The sequence below is a fragment of the Pogonomyrmex barbatus genome, unplaced genomic scaffold (genome assembly GCF_055798465.1).
Source record: "Pogonomyrmex barbatus isolate J1 unplaced genomic scaffold, ASM5579846v1 scaffold5, whole genome shotgun sequence".
Lineage (NCBI taxonomy): Eukaryota > Metazoa > Arthropoda > Insecta > Hymenoptera > Formicidae > Pogonomyrmex > Pogonomyrmex barbatus.
Window position 1 is genome coordinate 5,040,765 of NW_028297149.1, and position 10,679 is coordinate 5,051,443.

At 28.5% G+C, this 10,679-nt stretch overlaps 2 protein-coding genes across 4 annotated transcripts; one reads left to right on the plus strand and one right to left on the minus strand.

Annotated features, from left to right (window-relative positions):
• The first annotated feature begins 2,310 nt into the window (after nucleotides 1-2,310).
• Nucleotides 2,311-7,394, plus strand: LOC105426498 (motile sperm domain-containing protein 1). 2 transcript variants are annotated; one of them, XM_011637753.3, is made up of 6 exons: nucleotides 2,311-2,583; nucleotides 3,016-3,189; nucleotides 3,271-3,434; nucleotides 5,296-5,455; nucleotides 5,713-5,867; nucleotides 6,644-7,394. In XM_011637753.3, exons 2-6 carry the CDS (start codon nucleotides 3,048-3,050, stop codon nucleotides 6,665-6,667), a joined length of 645 nt encoding a protein of 214 aa, XP_011636055.2. In that variant the 5' UTR covers nucleotides 2,311-2,583; nucleotides 3,016-3,047; the 3' UTR covers nucleotides 6,668-7,394. The 2 variants fall into 2 exon arrangements, with proteins under 2 accessions (XP_011636055.2, XP_011636064.2); XM_011637762.3 differs by having other exon boundaries at nucleotides 2,316-2,583; nucleotides 5,713-5,856.
• A 285-nt stretch (nucleotides 7,395-7,679) lies between these two features.
• Nucleotides 7,680-10,419, minus strand: LOC105426471 (eukaryotic translation initiation factor 4E type 2). 2 transcript variants are annotated; one of them, XM_011637732.3, is made up of 6 exons: nucleotides 10,155-10,419; nucleotides 8,833-8,917; nucleotides 8,513-8,755; nucleotides 8,279-8,431; nucleotides 7,988-8,205; nucleotides 7,680-7,872 (listed from the first exon to the last, which is right to left on the minus strand). In XM_011637732.3, the coding sequence occupies exons 1-5, from the start codon at nucleotides 10,172-10,174 to the stop codon at nucleotides 8,050-8,052; spliced, it is 657 nt and encodes a 218-aa protein (XP_011636034.1). In that variant the 5' UTR covers nucleotides 10,175-10,419; the 3' UTR covers nucleotides 7,680-7,872; nucleotides 7,988-8,049. The 2 variants fall into 2 exon arrangements, with proteins under 2 accessions (XP_011636034.1, XP_011636043.1); XM_011637741.3 differs by lacking the exon at nucleotides 10,155-10,419 and adding an exon at nucleotides 9,698-10,135.
• Nucleotides 10,420-10,679: the final 260 nt, after the last annotated feature.

A 10,679-nucleotide genomic window follows, 5' to 3' on the forward strand; every position in this document is an offset into this window, starting at 1 on the left:
TTTCAGAAATATTTTGAAACGTTTTATAGAAATATTTCGTACGTAATGTTTAAAACATATATCATTAAAAAATTTCAAAAATATTATATTGAAATATGTGACAGCTAATATTGTAATGTCCCTAACATGTTACATTTAATAGAAATATTTTTTATTTGATCTCTAAAATAAAATATAAAATACCATACACAATAAAAGATTTCAGAAAACTTTCAAAAGGTTAAAATATTTTTAAAAGATATCTGAAAACTTTTTGAAACTTTTTGTGCAGTATAACAAAAATTTCAGAGACATTATATTGATGTAATTGTTAAGAACAGCTTTTTAATAGAGAATTCAATTCTCCATTGAAAAGCTATTCTCTTATTGGACATCGTGTACTCGTATGTCTCTGTGCATATTTATCTATTTAGTATAATTAGAAACTTTCAAAAAGCTTTTAGATAAATTTAAGTATTTTTAAAAGCTTTCTGAAAGCCTTCTGAAACTTTCTGTGCTACATAAGTATATTATTTTAAGATTACGTTTGTGTGAAATATACAGGACGATGGAATTGGAAACATCCCTGGGTCTTTAAAAAGACATAATTCTGATTAGATTTTTAGATGACATTTTTTTTTACAAGACTTTATTCAAAAGCTAATTTTTGAATTATAACAAGAAATAGTTTTCTTATCACAGGATGGATACATGAGCTAAGCAGTGACTGCACAACTCACCGTCAGACGTAATAGTTGACAACCGCTTCGTATTTTAACGATATATGTCTGAAGAAAAGTTACATTGCTGTTTATCTCTTGTATTCGTCCTGTGATAACAAGATTATTTCTTTTGTAATTCAAAAACTAAACTCCGGACAAAATTTTGTAAGAGGAAAAATTATCTTAGAATATTATAAAGACATAATTATATAATCAAAATCATGTCTTTTCAAAGATCCAGAATTGTTTCCAATCCTGTATATTTTAAAGAAACTTAACAGAAATAATATACTCACAAAAGACATATAAACACAAAAGATTTCAGAAAACATTCAGAAAGCTTTCAAAAAGCGGACATAACATAAATGTGAAACATGCCTGAAATATTTTTTTGAAAGGTTTCAATTTTAATTGAACGATTTCTGCAAACTTTCTAACATACTTCGGCACTATGTGAGGAAGTTATAACTAAAATATTTCTGACATATCAAAAATTTATTATCAAAATATTTCAGAAATATTTCTGAAATTACAAAACGGACATATTATGTATCTGAAATATGTCTGAAATATGTCTAAATATTTTTTTGAAAGGTTTCATATTTCATTGAGTTTTCTGAAAGCTTTCCGAAATTTTTCGGTGCTGTGTGGAAAATAATTATATACAAATATTCTAACATTGCATAGGCTTTATTTTTTTTTTATTTCTCCTCTTCTATTATTTTTCACTTTACTATATTTTATTGTAAGTTTATAACCTTATCAATTACTACGTTTATACAGCGACGTTAATCCAACTTTTGCTTAGAATGATAGAATATTGTATCTACAATCATAAATATGTAAGTAATCATAAATATGCAATATTAATTGTAATATTGATATTCTACTTTTTAAATAATAGTTATTAATTAATAATATTAATTAATTAATAATAATATTTTAATAATATTTAATTAATTAATAATATTTAAATACTTACTTTACTTAACTTATCTCATCCTAGCATGGAACTCGCCAAAATTTTAACGCCTATTATATACGTATGTCATGGGTGCGTTCTTTTATTCACTCCAAGTGCTCATGCTATGACGTAATGGAAGTGTATTGTGGCTATCGGTTCGTTTTAGTTTCGTGCACTTAACTGCTTCAAGATTATAAAACGGAATGCAGTTGCAGTATGTTTTCAAGCTCCAACTGAAAATGGCTGGCATATATAATTAAAAAAAATATAATTTTATTATATGTATTAAATATAATATATATATTAAATATTATATATATATATATATATATATATAATAATAATAATAATAAATTAATAATATTAATATTAATAACAATAATAAAAAAATAATTATTAATAATAAATAATTTCATAATTATTATGATATTATATAATATAATAATTTTATTATATTATATTATTTCATATTATACTTTATTTTCTTTAGCATCAATCAAGGTTATTTCAGTCTCCATGGAAGCAGCCATCTTTGTGTTCTAACTGCTTTACCTCGCTGATTGCAGTAGCCGCAACAGGAAATACGTCAAATCAATGACGTCATACAATTCAAGGCAGTACTTTCGGAGTGCACTACTCTCTATATCGAAACGCTATTCGTAGTACTGATAGTATTCGGAGTAAATAAAGGAACGCACCCTATGTTACAGCCCTAAATATGACTATTGGTCATAATACGCATGCGCGAGAAAGCGGCTCTAATAGCAACACTGGTGCGCAGAGCATAAACCTCCTCAATTTGACAATCAGCCAGGCACAGCTAAGTCAGCCGATGTCGTTACGCTGTTCAAAGGAGGGGTCGCGAAAATTCAAAGATTTATTATAAATTTTCATTGATTTTATGATCACGGAAATTGAGTATGTTTTTTCATATGATTCTGCCATTTCTTTTGTGACGTAATTCTTATGTACACTAGGTTATAAAACTTTGAAATTTCTTAACTTTTGGTATACAAATTGATACAATAAGCTTTGAGCCTTATGTCGTAAAGTAAATAATTTTCGACAAAAGATGTTTTCTATGTTGTTAAATTCTAAATTTTATAGTTAGGATCTGACCATCTTTTAAGGATCAGGAATTGTGATCTAAAGCAACTTAAGAAACGCTTTTTGCCGAAAATAGCTTAAAGCATGAAGATTATTATATCTATTGTAAATCGAGGATAAATTCAGCGATTCAGCGATTCAGATAATAACATATGTGACTTGAAAAGAGATGCAGGATGATAAATAATATAAGTAAGTGACAGATGATTATATGCATAAAAATAATAGTATTGCATTTTGCAGGTGTATGGGTAGCTTAAAATCAAGAAAACACAATGACATCGATGATATCAACACCACGGAAGTTACCAATCTTTGTGTTTCCACAAAGCATTACGTTTTATTTAGACGATCAATCCACTCACAAGCAAGTGTTAACTTTGTATAACCCATATGAATTTCCTGTAAAATTTAGAGGTAAATATCACAAACACTCATCTTCTTTCAATAAGAAAAACAAATCTTTGATTTTTATTTGATAAAATTCTAATGTTTTAGTTCTATGTACTGCACCATATAAATATCAGGTGGTTGATCCAGAAGGTGTAATAAAGGCTAGTTCTTGCGTTGATATTGTGGTTCGACATACAGCATTATTGGCAAATAACTGCAATGTGATTGACAAATTTAGGATACATATGCAAGAGTATCCTACTAAACAGGTAACATTTGTAACACATAAGCAATAAAAAAATATTCATTTTTTCTAGAAAAAAATTCAAAATTAGAGAAGTTACTTTTTAAAAAGTAACGTATTATTTGTTACTGACCTTAAAAAGTAACTTGTTAGCATTACTCAAGAAATAAATTATTATTATATTAATTTTTAGATTTGCTAAACTAGTTAGAAATATAAAAAATGTACACTTGTAAATGCTTTTATTAGAATATTAATGGAAACCAAATATTGAAAAGCCACAAAAAATTTAAAAATTTTCAAATGTTTAATGCAGATGAAAGTTTTAATTTTTAATATATTTATAAATATTGTCAAATACTTTTTATTTTTATTTTTACTAAATACAAATATAGCTTGAGAGGATATATATCATATTTTAAATTTGAATGATTTCAAAATTTTGTTTTTAATGAAAGAACTATAAAGGTTACATAGTTTAAGCACAAAACATAAATTTATTATATCAAAATTATATTCTTTATTAATTTTTTTATTAAATTACAAATATAAATTTTCTTTATTAATTTTAGAGAGATTGATGTAATATTACATCATGATAGAAATATCTTTTTGGAGATGTTTATATACATAAAACAATGCTGTCTAAGATTTGTAGTTTTGGATTTGAAATTGATGTGTATTGATATTCATGTTTATTACTTTTTCTTACTTTATAGATATCTTATAACGTAAGACAGTTGATTCCAGAATTGAAATTAGTTTAAGATCAGAAGAAGAGGAAAGATAGAAGTTTTTGATGATATCCTATATTTTATTTACTGCTAACGATTATTATTATAAAATACTACTATTTTTAATATATATAATTATTAAAAAAATACATGAATATATGAGAGCGAGTGTGGCATAGTGGACAGTATTGATCTACTGTGATAGAGATTCCGGGTCCGATTCTCGACAGAACCAAAATATTTTCATATGCTCGTATTTTCTCTAGGTCAGACAAATCGTCAGTATGAGAGTATCCTTACCGCATAAGAATATTCTTACCCATAGAAACTTCCTCAAAAAGTTTGCTGTTTGGAACCGGCATTAAAGCTCTATATGTCTATACATTATCTGTGTATATACTACAGATATATGAGAGTGAGGTAGAACAGACACTAAGCTTATGTAGAAGAGGAAGGAGAGAAGTAGACATGAATATATATATATATATACATGTAAAAGATAAATTTTATATGTATATTCTAACTATACACTGAGGAAAATATTTGGTTGGATTAATTGCAATTCTAGTTAAAAATAGACAAACCAGAATTTTCTGTTTCTTAAATCTTCTGATTTGTCCATTTTCAACAAGATATTTTTCTCAGTGTAAATATATTATATATTTATATATTTTTTAGAATTATATATTGAGAATAGTATTTTACAGTAATAATAATAATAATATACCTTTAAATAATAAACTGAGCGCAAAAAATTATATATGTTAAAAATTTCTAAAGATCTTAGATTTGTCTCGCTTCTGAGATTGAGCATTATACTATGAAAAGTTGCAATAAAAAAAATAAGAAAAGTAATAGGCATATCAATTTATAAAATATCAATTTATCGATGATTATGCCTATTACTTTTCTAGAATATATCAATTTCACATTAAAATTATAAATCTTAGACAACAATAATATAAAAAAGTAATTATTAAATTTATTATCTTTGCTGAAAAAATGTAATTATGTTATCATTACAGTTACAAAAGAAAAAAAGTAACGCCATCGGTAATCCATTATTAAAAAAGATGTAATTGTAATGATAACGGCGTTACAAGAAATGCGTTGCTTTTGTTGGGAAAATTTAAACTTTACAAATTTCGTTAGGTAATTGGTAAGAGAGACGTAGAAGCCAAACTTCTCGCTGGAGTGATGGATACAGCTGGAAGAGCAACGCCAGATCCAGATGTGTTTCAACAACTTCCGATAAATGAAAATAGGCAACAAGAATCTTATGCGCTTATAAGCCGAAATAAAACGATAGATAGTAAGTAAATATTTAAAGGACTGTTTTAAATTTAGTCTTTTTGAATCAATCATGAAATCTGCTTTATATAAAGAAAAAAGTGAAACATACTATAATAAAAAAAGTAAATTAATTTTGTATTTTCTTATTGCAATGATTTGCAAATGCGATGTTTAAAGTACAGTAGTAAAACAATTATGGCGAAGAATATTTTAACGTATTACTAACGTATTACTACTATAAATCTACTATAAATCAACTATAAATCAAAATTCTAGGAGGTACAAATTACGTAGCACTTATCACAGGAATTGTATGCATAATTGGATTGCTTTTACCCACTGAAGGCGAAAAAAATCATAGATTGCCCGATTATCTTCATCTCTCTGTGAATTTTAAATTAATATTCTCATTTGTACTAGGTAAGCATCAGGTATGTAAGCGATTACACACAGGACATTTCATAATTGATAGTACAACCGAAGGAGAAAGACAGGCCTGATTTTGTGTGAAAAATAAATTAAAAATATATAGAACCTTTTACAATATAGAATCGTATAATACTTTGTTATTGAAAAACAACTTTGAATATTCTGATGTGCGAGCACTTAACTACACTTTGGCTTCAGTTGACCTTGCTGTGTGCTCTGTCTTTATATACATTTGAATTTATAAACATCGCCGGTAACAAGATTTTATATCAGTTTCTGCTAGTTTGTTTTGTTCTGTCATTCTTATTTATCAATATACATCAATCAAGAGTATACAGCTATGATCCTTGTGCTGAGTACATATTATAGTAATACTATTAAAGCAGCTGTTTAACATCGAATCCGATATCCTAATCGTCAATATTTTTCAAGTAAAATTATTTTACAAGCAAAACGGATGTTCACAGAATTTGATTCTTTTGTATCTTATAATCGACGTGATAATCAAATACATTAGATAATAAACGGAAAGCGACAAAGAAGAATTTTGTTGATATATCGTCTAGCAAATAGACATAAGTAAGTACTTGTATAGCAGATGAATATTCAAAGATATTCTTTCTCAAAAGTGAAACCTCATTGATCGTATTCTATATTTTCAATTTATTTTTTCATGTAGAATCAATCTTGATCCAATTGTACCATCAATTATGGTATGTTCTATATAAGCATACATATATATATAAGCATGTATTATTACAATATTTTTATTTTGTAGGTATGGTGGCAAATATCGTTTTAGGGCTATAATTGATTTTTATACGAAAGATAACTTTATAGGATAACAGGATAGTATAACATAAGATAAAAGCGCAATTAATATAAGACTTGGGCCTCCTTTCTTATGAAGTATATTCAATTCTAGTCTATAATGGAACTTTAATATTGTATCAATTGAATACTGATATTTACTTTTTTAAATAATTATATTATAATTTTATAAATACGTATTATAATTATATATCATAAATATATCTGTATTTGTTATATAAATGCTTATCAAATTCATAATATAATTATTTATATATCATAATAGTCCTATTTTGGAGCGGGGCAGTCTTGAAATGATAAGAAATATTTTGGTTCGTGAACTGACATTTCCAGGGCCTACTGGAAAAATAATGTAATTTTATTATTTAAACTACATATTTCTGTACAAATATTGAAGATAAATTGTATATGTTCTTTATAACATAATGTTCTTTATAAATAACATAACTATAACATAATGTATAGTTAATATATTATGTAATAACTTAATATATACATGCTGTCATGTTCGCTTCGCTTAGCGTATCTAATTTTGCATCTTTATATTGTATATACAAAATTTTAGTGATATATTTCACCGTTTGTATAATGACACATTTTATATATTCTGATTGCCATGATCTCATGTACAGCTAGATAAGTCTTCCTGTATATAAAAGTGGATTGGATTGTAATAATTAAAAACATCTGCAACAATATGCAATTCTCTATTTTTTTTTCTCTCACAACTTGTATACAAGTCAAACTATTGCATAACAATGAAATTAATCCGTAATAAATAAAAATTGTAATAAAAACAATCTCATTAAGCTTATTTACATAAGATACTTGAGATCAAGAAATAAAACAAATTTGTATCTTTTGATTTCATGCATATTGCATAAAATATAAAATTAACTTTAAAAGAAACAATATTTAGAAAATCTTGTGTTTTCGCAGAATTGAACAGAAATATTAGACTTACAGAATAAAATAATCACAAATTCTTTTCTCATATTAAACATATTGGAAATAAGGATATTTTTATTTATTATCAATATATATTCATTATTTACATAAGTTACAACACAGACACTTGTGAATAAAGTATCATCGAATGGATATTTTCCAACTTTTTTCGTCAGATGTATAATCTCTTGGGAAGTACAAAATACTTTCCGTCAGATGTGTAATCTCCTGGAAAGTAGGAATCGATTGTATTTTCAAAAAATATAATTTGATTAAATCAGAGGGAGAAACAGATTTCTCTTTAACTTTGGATTGAAATGATTTCAAACTGTGTTTACATTACCTGTAAGTCTGACAATGCCTGTTAAATGTCGTAATATGTCTTGTTCTCAAAATTATACAATTTTAAAGTCGATGTACGTTTTTTAAACTCTCATTGTGGGTTTTATATTCCATGGAGGCACTAGCTGGAAGATGTAATACTCTTCTTAAAGTATCTCTAATTCTCGCTGTCGTCGCTACATCCGATGCTGTCTTGTTCCACACACATATTATGTCCTCCTATTAAAGTAACAAATTTAATAAAAACTTTTTGTATCTAGCATGAGGACAAAAGTATCGAAGTCTTGCCCACCTGAAATCGTATAGATACAACAGCGCCACATATTTCTTCTCCTACCATAAATTGCTCACCTAAAATTGCCAATATAAGATTTTCCCAACATCTAGATACTAAACCCTTTCGTAATCTCACTATCCATTTGCCACCTTTTTGATTTGCTTCGTCCTATGAGAAAAATGAAATAGATAAGTCTAATATATAATATGTATATATTTGAATATGTAAACAAAACAGAATTGTGCTCACCTCCCACATGGGCTTTATACCAACTTTAAAAAGATGGAAGTCTGTATGTGTTGTGAGATCTGATGGTCGTACTAAATGACTGTAAAGACCCCAGAATTGTTCTACGCTTGCGAATCTACCGACCAGTTTTAAATTCTGATCGTAACTCTGTATGCTTGTCTGTTTGCCAGGACTACGCCGGCTGTACCATAGCGCATAAGCGTATTGTAATTTGTGTTCGTTTGGACTTATCTCTATTGGAGGCTGTAAATTAATATCACAAATTTCATATCAATCAATGAAATTTAATCATTGATGATAGAGGTCTCTGTTCTACTCACTAATGAACTCTTCTCTATTTTTTGATTATCCTTTGACTGAGACTCTTCATCTCCACTATCCTCTGTAGCTTTCAATCTATAAGTCCTGTCATAAATCATACATTAAACAAATATCTAACTTCATATTAAATATTAATTATACACTAACAATACTCATTTCTATCAATATTAATTAACTAATCTCAGTTAATTTGTATATTTTTTAATTCTAAGAATTAGTAAATTAAACTAGAGATTAAAATTAATTTATATTGATAAAAATGAACATCAGAATGACTTTGATCAAACCCCAATCAGCTCAATCGGTAAAATTATTTGGAAAAAACTTTCCACTATATAATTCATCATCTCTAATCTAATCTTTTCGTCAGAATCAATTTAATTAATAATTCTATTCGTGTTAACAAATCACTGACAATAAATTGATTAGATTAATCCATTTCTATCAACATAAATTAACTTTGATTTTGATTAACTTACTTGTCTTTTCCCAATTCTAAAATTAGAAAAAATTAAAAAATAAATAAAATCGAGATTAAAATTAATTTATACTGGTAGAAATAACCATTCAACATAGACGTTCAAAGGATGATTCTAAAGATACCCAGAAGACATTCTTTAAATAAAAGCACATCCCAGTAAGGATATTCAGAACATTTCCAAGATATTTCTTGGAAAGTATGCTATATGGCTATGAAAGAAATTATAAAGAAAATTAAATTTCGATATAGGAAACCATATTCATTGGTTGAAAATAAGAACTTAAAACATAAAAGAAATAAAAAATAAAGAATAAGGAATTCGGAATAGAAAATTAAATCTCAGTATATGGAAACCCATGCTTCAGTACACAATTAAGGAATACCAAGACATTCTTTTCTTGGTTGAAAATAACTTTTTGTTCCTTCTGTAAGATGCATAACTTAGAGAGTCCAAGTTTCCTCAAATGTCGAGCGGAGAACTCGATCGTCAGGGATCGCATTTCACAGCTCCATATGTTCGGAGCACAAAATTAAGGATGTTCATAGCGCTCTTGAACATTCGTGCCAGTTGTCAAAACGTGGTGATCATATGGAAGACGCGACTTCAGTCACTCGCGCGTAAACTGACACTACGAATGACACTACGTTACGCGCCTAAGGATCAACAGTTGAGATCTTCTACTCGACTGGGGATGTTCCTGCGACGTGACAGATGGGGACATTCATTCACGACCCCCCTCCGGCTGCGTCGCGTAGCCAAACGCTGGCGTGCGACCTAACCTCACTCGCAGGAGCGCAACTGCTTGCGAGAACCGAGAATCGAGGACGCTCCACACTTACGTGTCGAATTTGTTGGACATGCTCTCGGTCGTCGGGACAAAATACACGTGCGAATAAGATGGATGTGTTTCGCGCTTCAATCGCAAATGGGAGTATAAAAATCTCGTCGAACGCACGGGGTTTCTCTTCCTCACTCGCACACTGAGCCCTCACGTTCCGCAATGTTTTCGATAAACTGTTGATCCTTTCGCTACCATATTCTCTTTCTTTGTATGCGTATCTATCTTTCTCTCTCTCTCTCTACCTTTCTTCTATTTTTTTTTACACGTCGCTCGTCACCGGAGATTTCACGCTTAGACGTTGGTAATGGATTATTGCTACAAACAACGAATTGCACTCGAGAAAAGGTATCCGTCTAGGTGTCCGTACACCATGCCGTAAAAATAAAGTCCATTTCAGACAATCTTGATTTGCATTAAAATTCTAAACAGGAATTTATTTGTAATTTTGTGAGGAGTCGATCTCATTACGTCTGACTAATTTTAGCATAAAATGCATATTTATCTATAACATATACTATGTATC

Coding starts and splice junctions, on each gene's coding strand:
- LOC105426498 (XM_011637753.3), top strand. CDS start 3,048: ATGACATCGATGATATCAACACCACGGAAGTTACCAATCTTTGTGTTT. Junction 3,435..5,295: donor AAGAGTATCCTACTAAACAG/GTAACATTTGTA, acceptor AAATTTCGTTAG/GTAATTGGTAAGAGAGACGT. Junction 5,456..5,712: donor CCGAAATAAAACGATAGATA/GTAAGTAAATAT, acceptor TCAAAATTCTAG/GAGGTACAAATTACGTAGCA.
- LOC105426471 (XM_011637732.3), bottom strand. CDS start 10,174: ATGTCCAACAAATTCGACAC. Junction 8,756..8,832: donor AAATAGAGAAGAGTTCATTA/GTGAGTAGAACA, acceptor ATTAATTTACAG/CCTCCAATAGAGATAAGTCC. Junction 8,206..8,278: donor TTGTATCTATACGATTTCAG/GTGGGCAAGACT, acceptor TTACTTTAATAG/GAGGACATAATATGTGTGTG.